At 59.0% G+C, this 16,379-nt stretch overlaps 4 protein-coding genes across 6 annotated transcripts; 1 reads left to right on the top strand and 3 right to left on the bottom strand.

The window, feature by feature from the left end:
• Positions 1 to 1,569: 1,569 nt before the first annotated feature.
• LOC136020102 (collagen alpha-1(I) chain-like) lies at positions 1,570 to 4,724 on the bottom strand. The gene is made up of 4 exons (XM_065690829.1): positions 4,694 to 4,724; positions 3,622 to 4,646; positions 2,816 to 3,485; positions 1,570 to 1,649 (listed from the first exon to the last, which is right to left on the bottom strand). The coding sequence occupies exons 1-4, from the start codon at positions 4,722 to 4,724 to the stop codon at positions 1,570 to 1,572; spliced, it is 1,806 nt and encodes a 601-aa protein (XP_065546901.1).
• On the top strand, positions 3,030 to 8,024 carry N4BP3 (NEDD4 binding protein 3). Of its 3 annotated transcripts, none has more exons than XM_065690744.1 (5): positions 3,030 to 3,186; positions 4,751 to 5,194; positions 5,401 to 5,955; positions 6,162 to 6,419; positions 6,614 to 8,024. In XM_065690744.1, exons 2-5 carry the CDS (start codon positions 4,781 to 4,783, stop codon positions 7,184 to 7,186), a joined length of 1,800 nt encoding a protein of 599 aa, XP_065546816.1. In that variant the 5' UTR covers positions 3,030 to 3,186; positions 4,751 to 4,780; the 3' UTR covers positions 7,187 to 8,024. The 3 variants fall into 3 exon arrangements, with proteins under 3 accessions (XP_065546816.1, XP_065546819.1, XP_065546818.1); XM_065690747.1 differs by lacking the exon at positions 3,030 to 3,186 and adding an exon at positions 3,399 to 3,856; XM_065690746.1 differs by lacking the exon at positions 3,030 to 3,186 and adding an exon at positions 3,399 to 4,241.
• Positions 8,025 to 8,415: 391 nt separating this feature from the next.
• NHP2 (NHP2 ribonucleoprotein) lies at positions 8,416 to 9,767 on the bottom strand. The gene is made up of 4 exons (XM_065690427.1): positions 9,575 to 9,767; positions 9,425 to 9,494; positions 9,248 to 9,353; positions 8,416 to 8,668 (listed from the first exon to the last, which is right to left on the bottom strand). The coding sequence occupies exons 1-4, from the start codon at positions 9,723 to 9,725 to the stop codon at positions 8,543 to 8,545; spliced, it is 453 nt and encodes a 150-aa protein (XP_065546499.1). The 5' UTR covers positions 9,726 to 9,767; the 3' UTR covers positions 8,416 to 8,542.
• Positions 9,768 to 10,154: 387 nt separating this feature from the next.
• Positions 10,155 to 15,687, bottom strand: LOC136020100 (bromodomain-containing protein 8-like). The gene is made up of 6 exons (XM_065690828.1): positions 15,325 to 15,687; positions 14,735 to 14,935; positions 13,425 to 13,570; positions 12,568 to 12,654; positions 11,542 to 11,610; positions 10,155 to 10,603 (listed from the first exon to the last, which is right to left on the bottom strand). The coding sequence occupies exons 1-6, from the start codon at positions 15,685 to 15,687 to the stop codon at positions 10,369 to 10,371; spliced, it is 1,101 nt and encodes a 366-aa protein (XP_065546900.1). The 3' UTR covers positions 10,155 to 10,368.
• Between the last annotated feature and the right edge of the window lie 692 nt (positions 15,688 to 16,379).

Raw genomic sequence — 16,379 nt, 5'->3', positions numbered from 1 at the left:
CTGAGGGTGGCAGAAATGCCCAGCAGCTCTCAAAGGAGGCCCCTGCCAGCGCTGGACTCCTCTGTCACCAGACTGGCCTGGCCGCCTGCTGGGTGAGATGGTGCTGAGCTGCTCAGCAGTGGAGGGTGCTGGGCTGGCTCACAGATGGTGCCATGTGCTGGCTTTGAGGTCTTGGCATGCGTGTGGGGTTCTGCTGCCTCCTCAAGCTGGGCAGACCCAGGCGAGCAGCCGGTACCCCTCCGTTCAGCCCCGTCTCCAGTGCTGGCACCAGGCCCCCCGCATTTCCTTCCCCTTCCATCCTGGTCCCCTGCCTGGCACTTCCTGGAGCAGTTGCTTTGCCGGGTGCCGGCAGATGTCCCCAGACAGAAGTTGTTGCCATCCCAGGAAGATGAGTGGCCCCAGGGACGTGGCACCTCCGGTGAGGAGCACTGGGATAAGGGAGGCAAAAGCATCAGAGCCAAGCGTGGGGTTTGTGTACAGTGTAGGGGCAGCAGGATTAGAGAGGAGCGTCTGGAGAGATCTGGTACTGTCTGCTCTCCATGCTGCTCTGGAGCTGGGAGAGGAGTCCAGAGCCCTGTGGACTGGGGTGTGAGAGGAAATGCCTCCTGATGAAAGGATCGAGGTCCTGGTGTACGGTGATAAGGATCAGGCCATGCTGCTTTGCATCATCCAAGGTGCAGGCAGACCCAGCCTCAGGGGATGTCCTTGCCCCAGGGTGAGGACATGCTGGGGACACGCTACCAAAGAGCTCCCAACAACAGCCTCTGCAGCCTGGCAGCCCCAGAGGAGCAGTGCTATCCGGCACGAAAATTGCAGATGGGCTTGGACACAGTGCGTGGCTCCAGAGGTGTTCCCAGGACCCATCATGTCCCTCAGTGTGGTTGGAAGGAGATGCTGGTCCAGTGTCTCCAACGCGCAGGTTTTGGAATTGACCACCTGTATTGCAGGCACTTACGGGTGCCTGAACCACAGCCAGGGCTGGCGGAGGCAGATCAAAGTATTTATCTGCACCATTCAAAATAGATGACACAGTTTCAGGCAGGTTTCATGAAGATGTCGATGTGCAGAAACAGAGAGCATATGTGCCCCTCGCACTTCGCTCAGCGCTAAAGGCTTCTCTCCTGCTGCCTGGCAGCTATTTCTCAGTTCTGCTCGCAGCCCCCTCATCCTCTGCTTGCTTTTGTGGAAGAGGCACCGTGCTGGAGACCCGGCTTCCTTTTATAGCTCTGAATGTGACTCCGAGGTCGCTCGGCTCTGTTTCACCCCCCCCACGCACTTCGGTATTAGCAATGGCCCAGCGGGAGGGGATGAGGTTTTTCCCCATTGCCTTTCTGCAAGTGAATAGCACCCTGCCTGCTGTCCCTGGAGCCCCATGGCGCTGAGCTGGAGGCCTCCTGGTGCTCCTATGCTCTCAGCAACCCCGAGCTGGGGGTCAGGGTACTCAGGGGCAGAGAGATCCTGCAGAGTCCCAGGGCTGCCCCTTTGCAGCCCCCCTTCTGTGGCCCGAATTGCCATCAGTGAGGCTGCAGGGGGGCTACTGTGTTCGTTTGGCTTTTATTGCCAGGTTGCTCAAACTGAGTGGTTCCCAGAGCTGTTTGCTGGCTGCCACATGAACTTGCTGTAGTATTGGGATGTAAAGGGACTGGGGGCTGAAGGGAGCAGGGACAGGGGGCTAGGGAAAAGCCAATGGGAAGCAGGAGCATCTAAGCATCCCTGGCTGCCAGAATGTCCTAGGCAGGGATGAGCCTTGGGGCGCTGTGGGAGCTGCCAACACCAGGAGACATGCAGGTGGAATGTAGCCCGCAGTGGAGACAGGAAACGGGGCAGACAGGAGGGAGGGAGGGGTGCGGCTGTGACCAGCACCCGCTGAAGTCAGCCCGGCATCACTGCAGCCTGCCCGGTCCAAGGCCCCGGTGGGATGCTGTTACATGCCTCTGCAGCGTATCCCTGTTCCCACAGGCTGCTAGGGGTGCCCCATTCATAGCTGAGCCCTGGAGGATGGGAAATGCCACCATTGCAATGGGTCCCCAATTCAGAACCCACAAGCTGCCGCTCCAGTGTGCGGCTGGGCAGTGAAAATGGGCTGTGGGGAACAGGGAGGCCGGGATGCAGGGAGCGGGTGCATGCCTTGGCACTGCACCAGGGATAATGTGAGCGTGTGAGCAGGGCCCGGGCACAGTGTGTGTGTGGGTGAGCACTGGCAGCACAAAAAGGACTCTGGTGTGTGGTGGGGGAGCTGGCAGTGCTGGGGCTCTGGTGCATGCCGGATGCATGAGTCCTATATCCAAACTGGGGGTAGAGCGGGTGCAATCCCTGCCCAGGAGAGATGGGCACCGTGCGGGGCTGCTGTAGGTGTCCCGCTCCTCCAGGAGGCTGAATGCCCAGTGACCAGCTCTGCCCCGTGCCGGGATTCCCTGCTCCCTGTGCCTGGCACGCTGCAGGGGTGCCGAGTGACAAAACCGGCTCCCGGCCAGGATGCAGCAGGGCTGATTTAGAGGGATGAAGCGTGTCGTGTCTCTCCGGCACCAGGCCAGGCGCTGGGGCAGGTGGCAGTCCCACAGAGGTTATTCCGTGTCTCCATGGCATGCCACGGCCCATGGATGGAGCTGTGCAGCACAGGCACCTCCGGTGGATCCTGCCCACCCCTGGGTGCTGTGTTGGGAGCACAGGGAGCTGTCCTGCAAGGGGAGGATGCAAAGAGTGTCCCACAGGACCCATCGCCCCCCGCAAGGACGTGGTGAAGCCATCGAGGCTGAGCGAAATTCTTCTCCCCTACCCTGGTGGCCCAGGGGAGGGAGAAACGGCCTGCTCCCACCAGCCCCCCCGCCACGGTGATGGCCACCGGCGGTCGGCTGGAGCCGCTGCTGCCGGTCCCGGGGCTGTAACCGAGGGAGTTTGCAGGGGGCTCGCCTCAATGGGCGCTCGGCGCCGCACGCACCCAGCCCGCCCCGGACACCGCCCTGACCCGCCCCGCCGGTGGGCACGGCCGGGCCGTCCCCTTTCCTCCTCTTCCTCCTCCCGCCCCTTCCCGCACCACCGCCGCCGCCGCCGCCCGCCTCCGTGCCGCGATTTGCCGGTGCCGGCTCCGCCCGCTGCCCGCGCGGCCGCGGCCGAGGGGCGCGTTCAAACACGGCGAGGGAAGGAGCGGCGAGAGGAGCGGAGCGGGACCGCAGCGCCGCCGGCATGGTGAGTGCGGGCCCGGTGAGCCCCGCTGCGCGCCCCGCACCCGCGGAACCCCGGTGCCCTCCGCCGTGCGGGGCTTTGTCCCGGGCTGCAGCGCGCTCGGCCGGGCCCGGCCCCGGGGACCGACCTCCCCCTCCGCCTGCTCCGTGCCGGAAATTCCGGCCGTGCTCGGTGGAGGCTGCGGGGGGGGGCTGCGGCGGGAAGGGGCTCCGGTTCCCACCTGGAGGCCGTGGGGGAAGGTTTGTGGCCGGCTCCGGCACGGGCAGGGCTCGGCGGGGGCACGGCTGGGGTTGGGACCGGATCTGGCCCGGCAGCCCGGAAGGAGCCAGGCTGGCCGGACCGGTGTTCTGCCGCCCGGGGGGTGATGCCCTTCCCGCCGCAGGCAGGACACCTTCGGGCTCCCCCGGCGCTTCCCAAACCTCCCACAACCTGACCTACTTCCTCGGCCGCCTGTGCCGGGAGGAGCTGCTGCGGGGCTCGGCCGGTGCCAAGGGCTGGATGCTGTGAGCTTCCCCCCATGGGGACATCCATGTCCCCCATCCCCGTGCTCCGCAGGGAGCCCCGATCCTCCCCGAAGGTCCATCCCTGCTGCCCTTCATGGGGTGCCGATGCCGGGAGCAGGTGCTGGGCTGGCAGAGGGAGGTGACAGCGCAGGCCGGGAGCTGTCAGACAGGTTTGTGCGTGGCAGCAATTAAAAGCGGGGTGTTTGTTTACCCGCGTGTGGTGCTGAGAACCAGGGCAGCTTCCTGGGTGTAACCCGGCCTGCGAGCCCTCGGCGAGCCTGGGAGCCACGGGGTGGAGGGGCTCTGCCCCTGCCACACTCACGGTGTCCCCTCCACCGGGGCTGCCCATAAAGGGCTGCGAGGGCCATTGTCCCGCTCGGAGAGGGGGAGGCGAGCCCGAAGTCATCCATGCATCCTTCCTCCCCCGGCCACCTGCGCAGGAAGCTGCATTGTCCCGTCCGCTTCCTGCCGCCCTCCCACTGTGTCCGGCCATGGGGTCCCCAGCACGCACACAGCAGCTGGGCTGAGGCCGTCTCGTCCCCGCCCGGTGTTGCGGTGGGAGCGCCTGCGGATGGAGGGGGCCACGGGGAGGGCTTGAGAGCTCGGCCGGTGTGGTGTGGGAGCCTGTGCGGTGCGGGCAGTGTCCCTGCACGCGCTGGCGAGGCCAGGCCGGGTCTGCCCCCAGGGTCATTGTGGGGAGGGCTCCGGGGGGTGACCGGGCGCTGAGGTCCCGGTGCTGCGGGGCCGGGGCTGGCGCCGGGCCCGGGCGGGTGCTGCCGGCTCCCAGACTCGCCTGGGCGGCAGGTGCCTGTTCTGGTGGCGGCCCCGTCCGCAGGCGGGAGGTGGGGCTGGGTGTGGGAGGGAAGCGCTCCACGTGGGGGGCACCAGGGGAGAGCCCCTGCCCCGGTGGGTGCACACCGGCACCCTGCTCGCCTGGCTCCCACAGGGCCTGCCAGGACCCTGCCAGCACGGGGCTGGCGCTGGGTGCCAGCTGGGAAAGGCGGTACCAGGCGGTTTGAAGTCCCGGGCTCCCGGCATTGCTGACTTTGTCTCTCCTTCGGCAGTGCTGGTACTGGGCTTTTCTCTAATTCTCCATGGCAGCAGCACAGGGTCCTGTGACCTGTGAGCCCGACACCCGCATCCTCTGCACCTACCTCTCCTCGGAGCCCGTCGGTGTTGTTGGCAGCATGGGAAGCGTGGGCAGCCTGGTGGAGAAGCAGGATCTGTCCCCCCTGGAGCTGCGGGCCCCAATGGGGGGCTCACGGGGGCTTCGGCAGCCTGATGGCTTGCTGCGGAAGGGGCCGAGCCAGCGGGAGCTCTTTGGCTACCTGCATGGGGCCAAGAAGGAGACGCGGTCGGAGCGGAAGCACCAGACGTCGAGTGCCTGCTACAAGCGGGACTATGAGAGTGACCGTGAGAACCGGTCCCCCGAGCGCTGCTCCCGGGAGCACCACCGTGGGGCTGACTTCTCCAAGAGCTCCCTGCCTGAGAGGGGCCGGTTCGACAAGGTGAGGCTGTGGGTGCCATGCTGGGCCCCGAAATAAGTCTTGTTCTGTGGAAGGATGGGGCTGCAGCAGAATGGTCTGTGCCCTGGATGGGACGTGGGGATTTGAGGATGTCCGGGGATATGGGGCTGGGAGCAAGCAGATTCTCTGTGGCTCTGGGTGCCTGTGTGTGCTGGTGGGCTCATCCTGACCTTGCTCTTGTTTTTCAGTGCCGTATCAGGCCCTCGGCCTTCAAAGCGGTGGCTGGCAAAGGGCTCGTCTCGATGCAGGGCCTGTCCTCATCCAAGGGGCAGAAGCTGTCCAAGAGCAATGGGAGCCTGCACACGCTGCTGTCGCAGAGCAGCACAGCAGCCTCACAGCACGGCCCGCTCCGCACCCACCTGCTCCACGCCATCAGCCTGGATGAGGCCTCCGACTCCAGCCACAACTCCATCCAGAGCTTCCCTTCCTACGGCTCCCGCCTCAAGCCTGCCCAGAGCCAGTTCAGTGCCTCCATGGGCCACATAAACCACATCGGGGGCTCCTTGGACAGGGTTTCCCGGAGCCCCAGGGACCCCTTGGTCTCTGAGAAGGTGCCCCTGTCCTGCAAAAGCATGGCCACCCTGAGCCGGCTGCAGAGCCCTGGCGAGCCCCCGCCCCCCTACGAGTTCACCTACTCACTGGAGGATGCGGTGAAGCAACTGGAGGACCGGCTGCAGGAGACAGGAGGAGAGCTGCGGCAGCTCAAGAGGAGCCTTAGCGAGACCGAAGACCCCTTCACGCAGGTGAGCTGTGGGGCTGTGCTGGGTACCCTGGGTGGGGGTTTTGGGCAGCGGTGTCCGGGTGGAAGGTGAGGTGGAGGAGCTGGTGTTCTGCTATGGTGGGTGATGGAATATCCGAGCATGGGAGGATCCAGCATCATGGGACCTTCTGGGGCTGCCCTACACAGGGCAGACTGTGGATCCCCACAAGCATCAACCTGTGTTGGCAGGCGTTTGAGGACAAGCAGCGGCTGTGGCTGGACGAGCTGGAGGATCTGAAGCAGATGTACATGGCGCGGCTGCAGCAGGTGACGCAGCAGGCGCAGCGCGGGCAGCGGGCGCTGCAGCTGCAGCTCTACAAGGCGCAGCAGGAGAAGAAGCGGCTGCAGGAGGAGCTGAGCATGCAGCAGTGCCAGTGTGAGGAGTCCAAGCTCCGGCAGCCACAGGGCGAGCGCGTCAGCCCCAAGCTGGAGGAGACCAAGTGGGAGGTGAGTCCCCTTCCTGTTGCACCTTCCTGGTTGTGGGGTTGGATGGGCACAGCAGTTCCATGTTCTGGTGTCACTCATGGCCATGGAACAGGGACAAGCCAGGTGTGGTGCTTGCGGTCTCCCAGGGATGCTGTGGTGACAACCCAGGGTCCTGCTCCCGCAGCCCTTCCTCACTGCTCACCTGTGCCCTGCAGGTGTGCCAGAAGGCAGCAGAGATCTCCCTGCTGAAGCAGCAGCTCCGGGACACCCAGGAGGAGATGGCCCAGAAGCTGGGTGAGATCTTCAGCCTGAAGACGCAGCTGCGGGAGGCCAAGGCGGAGGTCCAGGCCAGGGACTCGCAGCTGGCACAACTGGCAGACTCCTTCCAGAGTGCCCCAGAGCCCAGCGCCGCGCTGCCGCTGGGTGATGATCCCATGCCGTCGTGCCAGGACTTCCCTGGCTGTGAAACTGATGACTCCAAGTGCCGGGGCCTTCACAGCGACACGACGGAGCCCCTGGAGCGTCAGGTGGAATGGCTGTGGGCAGAGCTGCTGCGGGAGCGGCGCCAGGGCCAGCTGCAGGCTGTGAACTTTGAGCTGGAGAGGAAAACCTGGCAGGAGGAGAAGGAGAAGGTGCTGCGGTACCAGCGCGAACTCCAGGCCAGCTACATGGAGATGTACCACCGGAGCCAGGCGCTGGAGCGGGAGCTGCGGCAGCTGCGGTCGGAGCCCAGGGATCTCGGGGCCGACTCGCCGTGGATCGAGCGTGTGGAGTCCTCAAAGATCTAGCGGTGGGATGCTGGTGGGACTGTGATGGGGGAAGGTCTTGTGCTGCTGCAACAGGACAATCTCAGGGTCTGCACAAGGACCAGGCGCCCAGCGCTGCCCTGGGGTGAAGGACTGTTTGTGACAAGGGAGCTTTTCCTTCTTGCAGTGCTTCAGGCCCTTCTGGGGGTGTCTCTGGAGATGGGGGGGGTCTTGCATGTGCCCCGTGCTCTGTCTCCAGGAGCGTTTGCCCTGTGCTTCCTTCTGCCATAGGGGCAGAAACCAAGCGCCCTGTGAGACATTCCCTGTCCCTCCTGCTCTGTGCCCCCTGTTCCCTACAACGCATAACTTAATATCTTGCTAACGAGAGGCTCAAGCTGTGTCCCCAGCCCCATTGCCTCACTGTGAGGGTTCCAGCTGCTGCTCAGTGGCTGCCCTGTCAGCAGGGTCCTGGTGCTGGCAGTGCCCTGTTCCTGCACTGGGCTGTGTTCGTGCCATTGGGAAAGCAGAGGAGAGAAGCCTGAAAGTGCTGGTGCTCTGCTGGTGCTTTCCATGTCACCGGTACCGGGGTTCTCTGCAGTGGAGGGTGGTTAATGCACTTCCCTGCAGGAGTCCCTCGAGCTGAGAGGGGCGAGTGCCTTGTGTGAGGAGCGATGGGAACCCTGCCACACCGGGAGACGGGAGCCAGTCGGGGGGCATGCGGGCAGGGATGCTCCCCGAGCTGGGGAACCCGCACACCCCCCTCCCAGAGCAGCTGATGGGGAGCTGGAAGGAGCCCTGCTCTGAGCCTGTAACCGTGGAGCCGTGGGCCGGCCGGGCCTAGTTCTCCTCGGCCTTTCCTGCAATAAACCCGATTCCATTCTGTCCTGCCCTTGCTTTCCTCCGGTGCGGCGCCGGGAACCGATCCGGGGCCTGCAGTGCTCGGGGAGGGTCAGCAGGGCCGCCTCCCTCTGGGGCTGCCAGGGAGCCGCCACGGGGGGGAGGCGGCGGCCCGGGGCCGGCGGTACCAGTCGGGGCGTCAACCGGGGCTGAGTCACAGCCGGGCCGGGGCCTGCGGGACCGGCTAGGCCCGGCTGACAGGCTTCGTCCCCCTCCACCGGGATGGTTTAACCCAGCCAGACCTCCCCCCTCTGCCGTCGCGTAATGGTTTGCACCTCATGCCTCAACCGAACGCCCCCTGGCGGCTCGGCGGCCCCCAGCCGTATGCTCCCCCCCCCCCCCCCCCCCCGTAACAGAATACCGGGACCGCATCCTACAAACCCCACAAATAATCTTTATTCAACCCCAAAACGCTCACCTCTTCCCCCCCGCCGTCAATGCCCGCAGCCGCCTCCCCCCAAAAAAGGGGGGGGTCGGAGCTGCATAACCCACCCCGGCTCTTCACAGTGGGAGGGGAAGAGCCTCCACCTCCTCCAGGCACTCATCATAGGTCTCCTGGTACTCCTCATGTGGCTTGATCATGATCACGCAGGTCGGGCGCTTTGAGCCGGCTGCAGCCCCCAGGTCCTGCGGGACAGAGAGAGGTTGTGGGGGGTTGAGGGGCACTGAATCCCCCCAAGGTGAGGCCCAGCCTTTGGCAGACACACTTCACACCCTGGTCCAATGCAAGGAAGAAGTCTGCCAGCCCCTCTGGACTCCTGCTGAGCTCAAGAACCATTTTCCCAGCTCATCTCCTGCATCCTGGAATGTGGCACGACGCTGGACCTGCTGCACACTCCACGCTCCTTTTCTAGCATGGGAGCCAGGGACTGTGGAGCTGCCTGCACTGGGGACAACATCCTAAAGGCTCCAGCCTATGAGGGAAGCATGTTCCACTACCCCTTCCCACGAATGTCCATCACGCCACCGGGCCAGTGCCTGTTTCTGAGAGCAGGCAGGTACCAGCTCATAACTAAAGGGGAAAACGGGTCCCAGAGCTCCCATCCCTCGCAGCTGCAGGGGCACAATCACGGCAAACAGCTCTGTGGTCCCACGTTGGAACACTCCCATCCCCTGGCCATGGACAAGGAGCAGCTGCATTCTGCAGGCACCGATCTGTGCCTCTCCAGGAAGGCTCCTCCAGGCTGCACAGCCCCAGACCCTTACCGACTTGGAGGGGACGTATGCATAAGGGAGGCTCCTGTCCTCGCACATGATGGGAATGTGGCAGTACACATCGATAGGCTGCGTGTCGCCGGCCAGCACCGTGATCCTGCGGGGAAAGCCCGTGTCAGCCACCGCGCCGGGCAGAGGCTGGGGCAGCGGTGTCGGGACAGCGCTTACCCCTTCTCCCCCTTGTTGATGAACTTCTGCACCTCCTTCACACCGCGACGGATTTGCTTGTGCTTGGCCGCTGCAAGAGAACCACACCGTGAGGGGGCTGCGCCGCCTCGGCCCAGGCCCGCCCCCGCCATGCCCCGGTGCCGGCCAGACCTTTCCTGATACACTTGTAGAGCTTGCGCGTCAGCTTGCGGGAGGCGAGCGGCCGCGCGATGGGGTTCAGGAAGTCGAGCTGCTCCCGGTACGAGAGCTCGGGCGTCCCGTCGGCCTCCGTCGCCCCCTCCGCCTCCTTCTCCCGCGCCATTGCCGCGCCGCCGAGCGCTTCCGCTTCCGGAGCACGAACGGCACGGAGGCTGGAGTGACAGCTCCACGCCTCTCCGCCAGCCAATCGGCAGCCCCTCAGGCACTCCCCGCCCACCGTGCCAGCCAATGGCGAGCAGCCCCTTCCCAGCCCCGCGCCCGCCTGGCCGGGCTTCCCCCGCCGCCCCGGCCCCGCTGTCGGAGACGCGTTCTCAACAGGGGCCTTTGCTGCGCTCCGGTGCCCGGGGCAGCCCCGCCCCAGACGCTCAGGGAAGGCCGCGGAACGGAGCCGTCCGCAGCGCCCCGGGTGCGCTCTGCAGAGCGCAGCGCCTGCCGCACCCCCGCTCCTCACTGAAGAGGACTGCCCCCCCCCCCCCCCCCCCCCCCTTTTGCCATCCCGGGGAATCTATTTCCCACTGCAGGGCTGTGCTGCTGCTTTTACCACGGGAGAAAGGAGGCCCCTTCCATGCCCGTTCTAGAAACCATTTTGTTCCTCTACCCATCAACCTGAGAACAAAGGGGGATAAGCCACCCCTGGGGGATAACTAGTCTTGCTGCAGTGTCAGCACGGCCCCTAAGCACCAGCAGACCCCCTGAGCAATGGGGACAACGCTGCTCCAAAACAAACAGGGCTCGGACATGGCTTGTTACCTTTTCCCCCACCCCAGCCTGTCCTTTGAGCACAGGAGGGCTTCACCCAACATCTGCAGCTGCTCCAACACCTCTCGCTGCATCTCTATGGCCATGTGGTGCACGTGGTGATTGAAGCTGTTGTACATCACTGCATTCTGGAACATGAGCATGAGGTCGCGCTGGAACTGGACCATGGACTGTATTTGTCCTTTTGACAGTCTTCTCTTTATGCTGGTTAAATCCATGGGTCTACAAGACAGAAGGAGAATTAAATTGCAGCCCAGGGCCAGGCATTCTTAAGGCTCTGCATGAAAGTGCTTGTCCTCGTTTCAGGGTGGCCACGAAAGCACAGCTACTTGCTATCAATTTTATTGCTCAGGACAAAGAGGGGGAGGTCAGAAATGCTTTTCAGACAAAAGTAAGTTTAGCCAACGTGACACTTGCTGTCCAGTCAACTCGGCAGGTCATTAGCAGTCACCTTTAAAAAACCCCCTGATGCTGAGCTCCAGAGAAAGCAAGCAGAGCAATTCTAATTAGTGTTCGTGAGGCCCAGGTTTTAGTCCAGGAGAAAGAAAAGTTACTAAAATAGGTATCTATTAAAACCCCTTAAAACTGAATGGTGCCGCTAGCAAAAATAGCAATGCTGATAAGGGGAACATGGTGGAAAATAAATATTACTTCCCTTATTTTGACAGAATGAGAAAATGAATGGCTGCAGAGAGGACAACTGTGCCCAAAATAGAATGTAACTGAGCTCTGAAAAATGTCCTTAATCTCTCTGGGAAATATTCTTGTGACCCAATTCTCCACTCACAGTAAAACACCTGGGGAGGAAGCTGTGGATGAGGAGAGAGTATCTACTGAGGCACATGTTTCCAACATGGGGAGGAGAGGTTGCTGAGCTGCAGAAGCTGGATCTCCTGCTCAGGCAGGGCCCACAGCTGCATGGGTTGTGCCTGGAGTAAGCCAGCAAAGGGCAGGCAGAGCTCCTATCAGCGCCAGAGTCAGTGCAAGCTTCCAGGTTCTAATCACCCAGAAGGGAGTTTTAATAAAAGAAATCAGTGGGAGATACTGGTGACAGCTGAAGTCTGGAAAAGGAGGAAGGAAGCCACAGCCCCTTTGGAAACCAGAGAAGACCAAAAGACCCAGAGAGAAATCAACTAGTGAGCACTTCTCCACAAACTCACCTCTTTACCACATCCCTGTACCCAGGGGCTTGTTTCTCTGACACCGCCTTCAGGAATGGGCTGCTGTACCTACAGCAACAAGCACAAAGAATGATCTCTGTCTGCTTCTCCACCAAAGACAGTATTGCCACATGGGCCAGTGCTTGCTTCTCCCTGCTTGCCATGAGAATCACAGAATAGTTAGGGTTGGAAAGGACCTTAAGTTCATCCAGTTCCACCACCCCTGCCATGGGCAGGGACACCTCACACTAAACCATCTCACCCAAGGCTTTGTCCAACCTCAAACACTGCCAGGGATGTAGCATTCACAGCTTCCTTGGGCAACCCATTCCAGTGCCTCACCACCCTCAACTCCGTTCTCGTGAGACTTCATCTGGAGTATTGTGTGCAGTTCTGGTGTCCTTAACATAAAAAGGACATGGAACTGTTGGAACAAGTCCAGAGGAGGGCCACGAGGATGATCAGGGGACTGGAGCACCTCCCGTATGAAGACAGGCTGAGGAAGTTGGGGCTGTTCAGCCTGGAGAAGAGAAGGCTGCGTGGAGACCTCATAGCAGCCTTCCAGTATCTGAAGGGGGCCTATAAGGATGCTGGGGAGGGACTCTTTGTCAGGGACTGTAGTGACAGGACAAGGGGTAACGGGTTAAAACTTAAACAGAGGAAGTTTAGGTTAAGTATAAGGAGGAAGTTTTTTACTGAGGGCTACAGCAAGCATCTGGTGGCTGGCAGGACACTATGAGGCAGGAGGCTGAGCCCCTTGCTGAAAGCTGGTTGTGCCAGCTGTGTAGGAAGCAACATTTGGGCTCTGCCATGTGAAGCAGAGGAAATAAATATGCAGTGTTTTCTCCAGCTTTGCTGCACACAGCTGTTCTTGCTGCGAGGACAGCCAGAAGCAAAGCCATGGAAAGACAAGGCAGCCTGCGGTGGCTGCTGTGGAGGGGAGGACAAGGCTTGGTGACACAGGAGCCAGAACTCAGGGCAACGTGTTCAGGAGCCATGTCAATCCAACCCTTTGCCCCCACATACCTGTGACTGGCTATCATCTTCCAGATGGACAGGAGTGTTCTTTTGAAGAGCAGATGCTGCAGGGGGTTCTCCCAGCTCAGCTGCACCCTGGGGAGGGAATGCATTGCCAGATCATCGCACTGGAGACAAAGTAGGAGGCAGCAGTTCGTTAGCACCCACCACATTCAGGTGGATGAAGTGCAGAGATCCTTTGCTGTAGCTGTGCAAAACCTCTCCGGGTGAAATGGTGTAAGCCATTTGAGATGGTGGATAACCATTTAGTTGTTCATTCTGCATCTGAATGCACAACTAAACATCCCGAATTCAGGAAAATGCAGAGCAATAGGTAGACACCAGAGCTGAGCTGAGCAGCTTTAAAGGGCAGGATCAAGTTCGATAGAAAAGCTCACACTATTCTGAAGTTCACAACTTTACTGAGGAGTTTTTTATTTAGTTTCTCATCCCCCCAAAAACATAGTTTTCCTTCAAAAGGCAGCTCAGATGATCACACACATGTCAGAGCCTGCATGTGACTGACACACCTGCACCTGCCTAAAGGTCATGCTGTCTTAGAAGCTGGACTTGACATTGCTTGACAAAGCACGATGTTCAGATCACACAAGGCTCAGCTCCCTTGATGAATTTTCCTTGTATTTTCCATTTAATCTTTTACTTAATCTTCTCACTTCATCTTAGGATCAATGCCCCAGAATGCTGGCAGATCCACAGTGACAGCACAAGTCACCTCCTTCCCTCCTGTTCTCCTTGGCTCTCTCACCTTCCTGGATGTGACCTGTGTCATACACTTGTTCTCATGTGAGACAAAGGGAACAACTCTGTTCTGCTGCACCTGCAAGAGAGCAGAACAAACTACTTACGGTGGTATGTCAGCAGGGCTAGTGGAGTCCAGCACAGGGGCTGCAGAGGTGTTATCACTATCATCTTGATCCTGGGCCTGATCACTCATCTCCTGTGGATGTGGCTCACCCAAAACTTGTTCTCCAGAGGTCTCTTGAGTCTTGTCCTGAAGAGCATAGAGGAAAAAGATACATCTAAAATCGCAGCCCATCACCTGAATCCTTTATCTAGAAGCCAGCCTGCTGCTTATCCCTTTACTGCATCCAGTCTCAGCTGGGAGCTAGCTTGCTCTCTTTTACTGGAGGATGATGTTTGACCTTATTCACTGTGCTGTCCAGCATTCCAGTAACAGCTCACCTCTTGGATCATAACCAGCTCTGGCAAACACAAGCACCATGGGGCTGACTGGTGCCCAGTGTTGTGTCTGTCTGCTTTTCTGGGAAGAGTCATGGATGCAGCAAGGGCAATAAGGAGCTGAGGTAAGACTGCCTCTGGCTCAAGACACAGGTAACAGGAAATCTTACAGTGCAACAGGATTGTTTTCTTACAAACTCCCACATGCATATGACAGAACAGACTCGGCCAGGAAGGAAAGTAGTGTTGTTGTAGTGATTTGCCAATAAAATGTAGAGAGTGCAGGGAGAGAGGCTTTTTGGAGTCCTGAAGTGGGATTATGTGCAGGGACACCTGAGAATCCTCAACAGACCTGAAGCAGAGAGCAGACTCCTGAGGAACCAAGTGGACACTGTGCTGTGGTTTGTGGTTGGCTTTCAACATTGGGAAACCTGTAAGGGAACTGCTGGGAATAACAGCAACACCTCACAGGCTGGTGGCAGTCCACAGCCCCCTAGACACAGGACTGATGCAAATCCAGGCTAGACAGTGCCTGCTTCCAAGACACGGTGGACTCCAGGGGCAGATGGTTATTGCTGTCACAGCCACGTGGGCCTGAAACCAGCCAAGCTGTGTGCTGCATAACACAGCAATTAGAACAAGGCAAGTATTCCAGTCTTGCCTCAAACCTGAGAGCAGACTGCCAGCTCTCATGAGTCACCTTTACACTGCCAAGGAGCAGTTCCTCCAACTCGCATCTGAGGGTTTGATTTGCAACATGCTTCCTGTTCATGAAGATACATATCCATACCTAAAAACCACATCCTTCCCCTCATATATTTCTTTTGCATTCCCCTCCCTCCTGACTCCTCCTGTGTGTCCTTGTCTCCCCACTTGGAACCTGGGACTTCCCCATTTCTTCTACAACCGATTTCCTTTACTATCTCTTGACTCTCATCCAGGCCCAGAGGCACTCTTAGGATCGCCTCACCCCTACCTCTTTTCCTGGGAAGTGTTTCTCATCTTCTGCCAGGATGTGTAGCTGACTTTGCTCTGCTCCTGAGACTGCTGTTCCTGTGGATTTTTCCTGGCACCTCACATCTTCCCCATCACACTGCTTCCCAGAGCCACAGTGATCCCACTGAGTCCGTGATGACTCTGCACTGCTAATGCAGAGAGGTTCCATCATCTGGGTTACCTGCAACACGGAGATTTACTGCTTCAAATTCTGAAGGCAAAAGGAAGAAGAAATAAACAGCACAGATGCTATTTTTGCTTTCACTCACTCACGCCTTTCCATTTTTAGGAATCCTTGCAAAATCTCCTGATGAAGCCCTGTGTTGTTATTGCAGCTTCAGTTCAGTGACATCTCTGTGCTTTAGGTGAGCTGTTTCAGCAAAACAACTGCTTGATTGTGGTGCCAGCTCTAAATGGGAGGAAGGGCTAAGGCTTGGGGTAGGGAGGAAGTGAACTTGGGGCATCTGCTCCTCCCCCAGACTGTTCCTATGTGAGGGATGGTGGAGCCCCTGATAACCCTCATCTTTCAGGAAGATGCTACCTACTTTCTTGTCATCCAAACAATCTTACCTCTGAGAAAAACTGGAGAAGACTGTCATCTTCACATGGCCTCTCTGCCTTTTGGTAGTCTTCACAATCATCCTCCCAGAGAGGATCATTGAACTCCGACTCATGGTCTGCCTCTTGGCTGCTCTCCTCTAGCTTCCCCATGGCCACCTCTTCAGTATTCCTCCAGCTCCCCATGTCCAGATCCAAGCTTGAATCCCAGCTATGAAGAGACTGGAAGTCACTGTTCTTCTCTGACTCGCTGTGAGACTCTGTCTCTGACTCGCACCACACCCAGGTATGTCCCACCTGCAAACAAACATAAAGAGACAGCAACGGCTTTGTACCCTGATCCAGAACTGCAAAACCCAGCTCATGTCCTGACATACTCGGAGAGCCAAAGCATGGGAAAGACTCTGTGAGGTCAGCAGCCTGCACCTGAGCCCACATCAGAGCATGTGGTGGGGCTCTAGCTCTGCACCACAAACCACCACTTCAGAGCAACTAAACTTCAGGATTTCTTGTGCCTGTGTTTGCTCTCCCCCTGCCCAGGGGTCTGTGAGTTACTGTGCTTGGGTGATGCATGTTTAAGGTGCCAAAGGCATTCAGTAGAAAGCTCAAACCACGTCATGCCGGGGCTCCTGAGAGCCAACTGGAACAGTTGTGAACACCTGGAGACTCCAAGGACAACTCACTGAAGTTCCCTTTGCTGCCCATTTACAATTATACTTTTTACATAAAAACATTTTATAGTGGAAATAACTTATTACAAACCCCACAGACACTTTGTTTTGAAAGTAACAAATGTGATTTAGCTGGATGGTGGTATCTTGTGTACCCAGTGAGAAGAATTATAATCACATGCTGACAGGACAGTTCTACACAGCTCAGAAAATAAAGGTAGCTTTCTTTTAAGAAGGAAGAAACCATTCATTTCATCTCTGTTCACTAGTCCTTGCCTAAGTGTCTCCTGCTGCATAAGTCCATTATGAGTTCTGTAAGTAAGGGAACTGCTTGCAGAGTCACAGTAACAACAGTAAAGGCTGCAAGAAAAATGTGTATCTTGCCACTGAACTCAG

The sequence above is a fragment of the Lathamus discolor genome, chromosome 10 (genome assembly GCF_037157495.1).
Source record: "Lathamus discolor isolate bLatDis1 chromosome 10, bLatDis1.hap1, whole genome shotgun sequence".
In the NCBI taxonomy this organism is placed as follows: domain Eukaryota; kingdom Metazoa; phylum Chordata; class Aves; order Psittaciformes; family Psittacidae; genus Lathamus; species Lathamus discolor.
Note: the sequence above shows the minus strand (reverse complement) of the source record. Positions and strands in the feature narration are given on the sequence as shown.

Excerpts from the sequence above, each read along its gene's own strand:
- NHP2 (XM_065690427.1), bottom strand. The coding sequence starts at position 9,725 with ATGGCGCGGGAGAAGGAGGCGGAGGGGGCGACGGAGGCCGACGGGACG. Across the intron at positions 9,354-9,424 it reads ATCAACAAGGGGGAGAAGGG|GATCACGGTGCTGGCCGGCG; the intron begins GTAAGCGCTGTC and ends CTTTCCCCGCAG. Across the intron at positions 8,669-9,247 it reads CATACGTCCCCTCCAAGTCG|GACCTGGGGGCTGCAGCCGG; the intron begins GTAAGGGTCTGG and ends TCTGTCCCGCAG.
- N4BP3 (XM_065690744.1), top strand. The coding sequence starts at position 4,781 with ATGGCAGCAGCACAGGGTCCTGTGACCTGTGAGCCCGACACCCGCATC. Across the intron at positions 5,195-5,400 it reads AGAGGGGCCGGTTCGACAAG|TGCCGTATCAGGCCCTCGGC; the intron begins GTGAGGCTGTGG and ends CTTGTTTTTCAG. Across the intron at positions 5,956-6,161 it reads CCGAAGACCCCTTCACGCAG|GCGTTTGAGGACAAGCAGCG; the intron begins GTGAGCTGTGGG and ends CTGTGTTGGCAG.
- LOC136020102 (XM_065690829.1), bottom strand. The coding sequence starts at position 4,724 with ATGCCGGGAGCCCGGGACTTCAAACCGCCTG. Across the intron at positions 4,647-4,693 it reads CCGGGACTTCAAACCGCCTG|GGTCCTGGCAGGCCCTGTGG; the intron begins GTACCGCCTTTC and ends CCGTGCTGGCAG. Across the intron at positions 3,486-3,621 it reads CGGCACAGGCGGCCGAGGAA|ATCCGGTCCCAACCCCAGCC; the intron begins GTAGGTCAGGTT and ends CTGCCGGGCCAG.
- LOC136020100 (XM_065690828.1), bottom strand. The coding sequence starts at position 15,687 with ATGTCAGGACATGAGCTGGGTTTTGCAGTTCTGGATCAGGGTACAAAG. Across the intron at positions 13,571-14,734 it reads AACACTTCCCAGGAAAAGAG|GACAAGACTCAAGAGACCTC; the intron begins GTAGGGGTGAGG and ends TATGCTCTTCAG. Across the intron at positions 10,604-11,541 it reads TACAGGGATGTGGTAAAGAG|ACCCATGGATTTAACCAGCA; the intron begins GTGAGTTTGTGG and ends TCTGTCTTGTAG.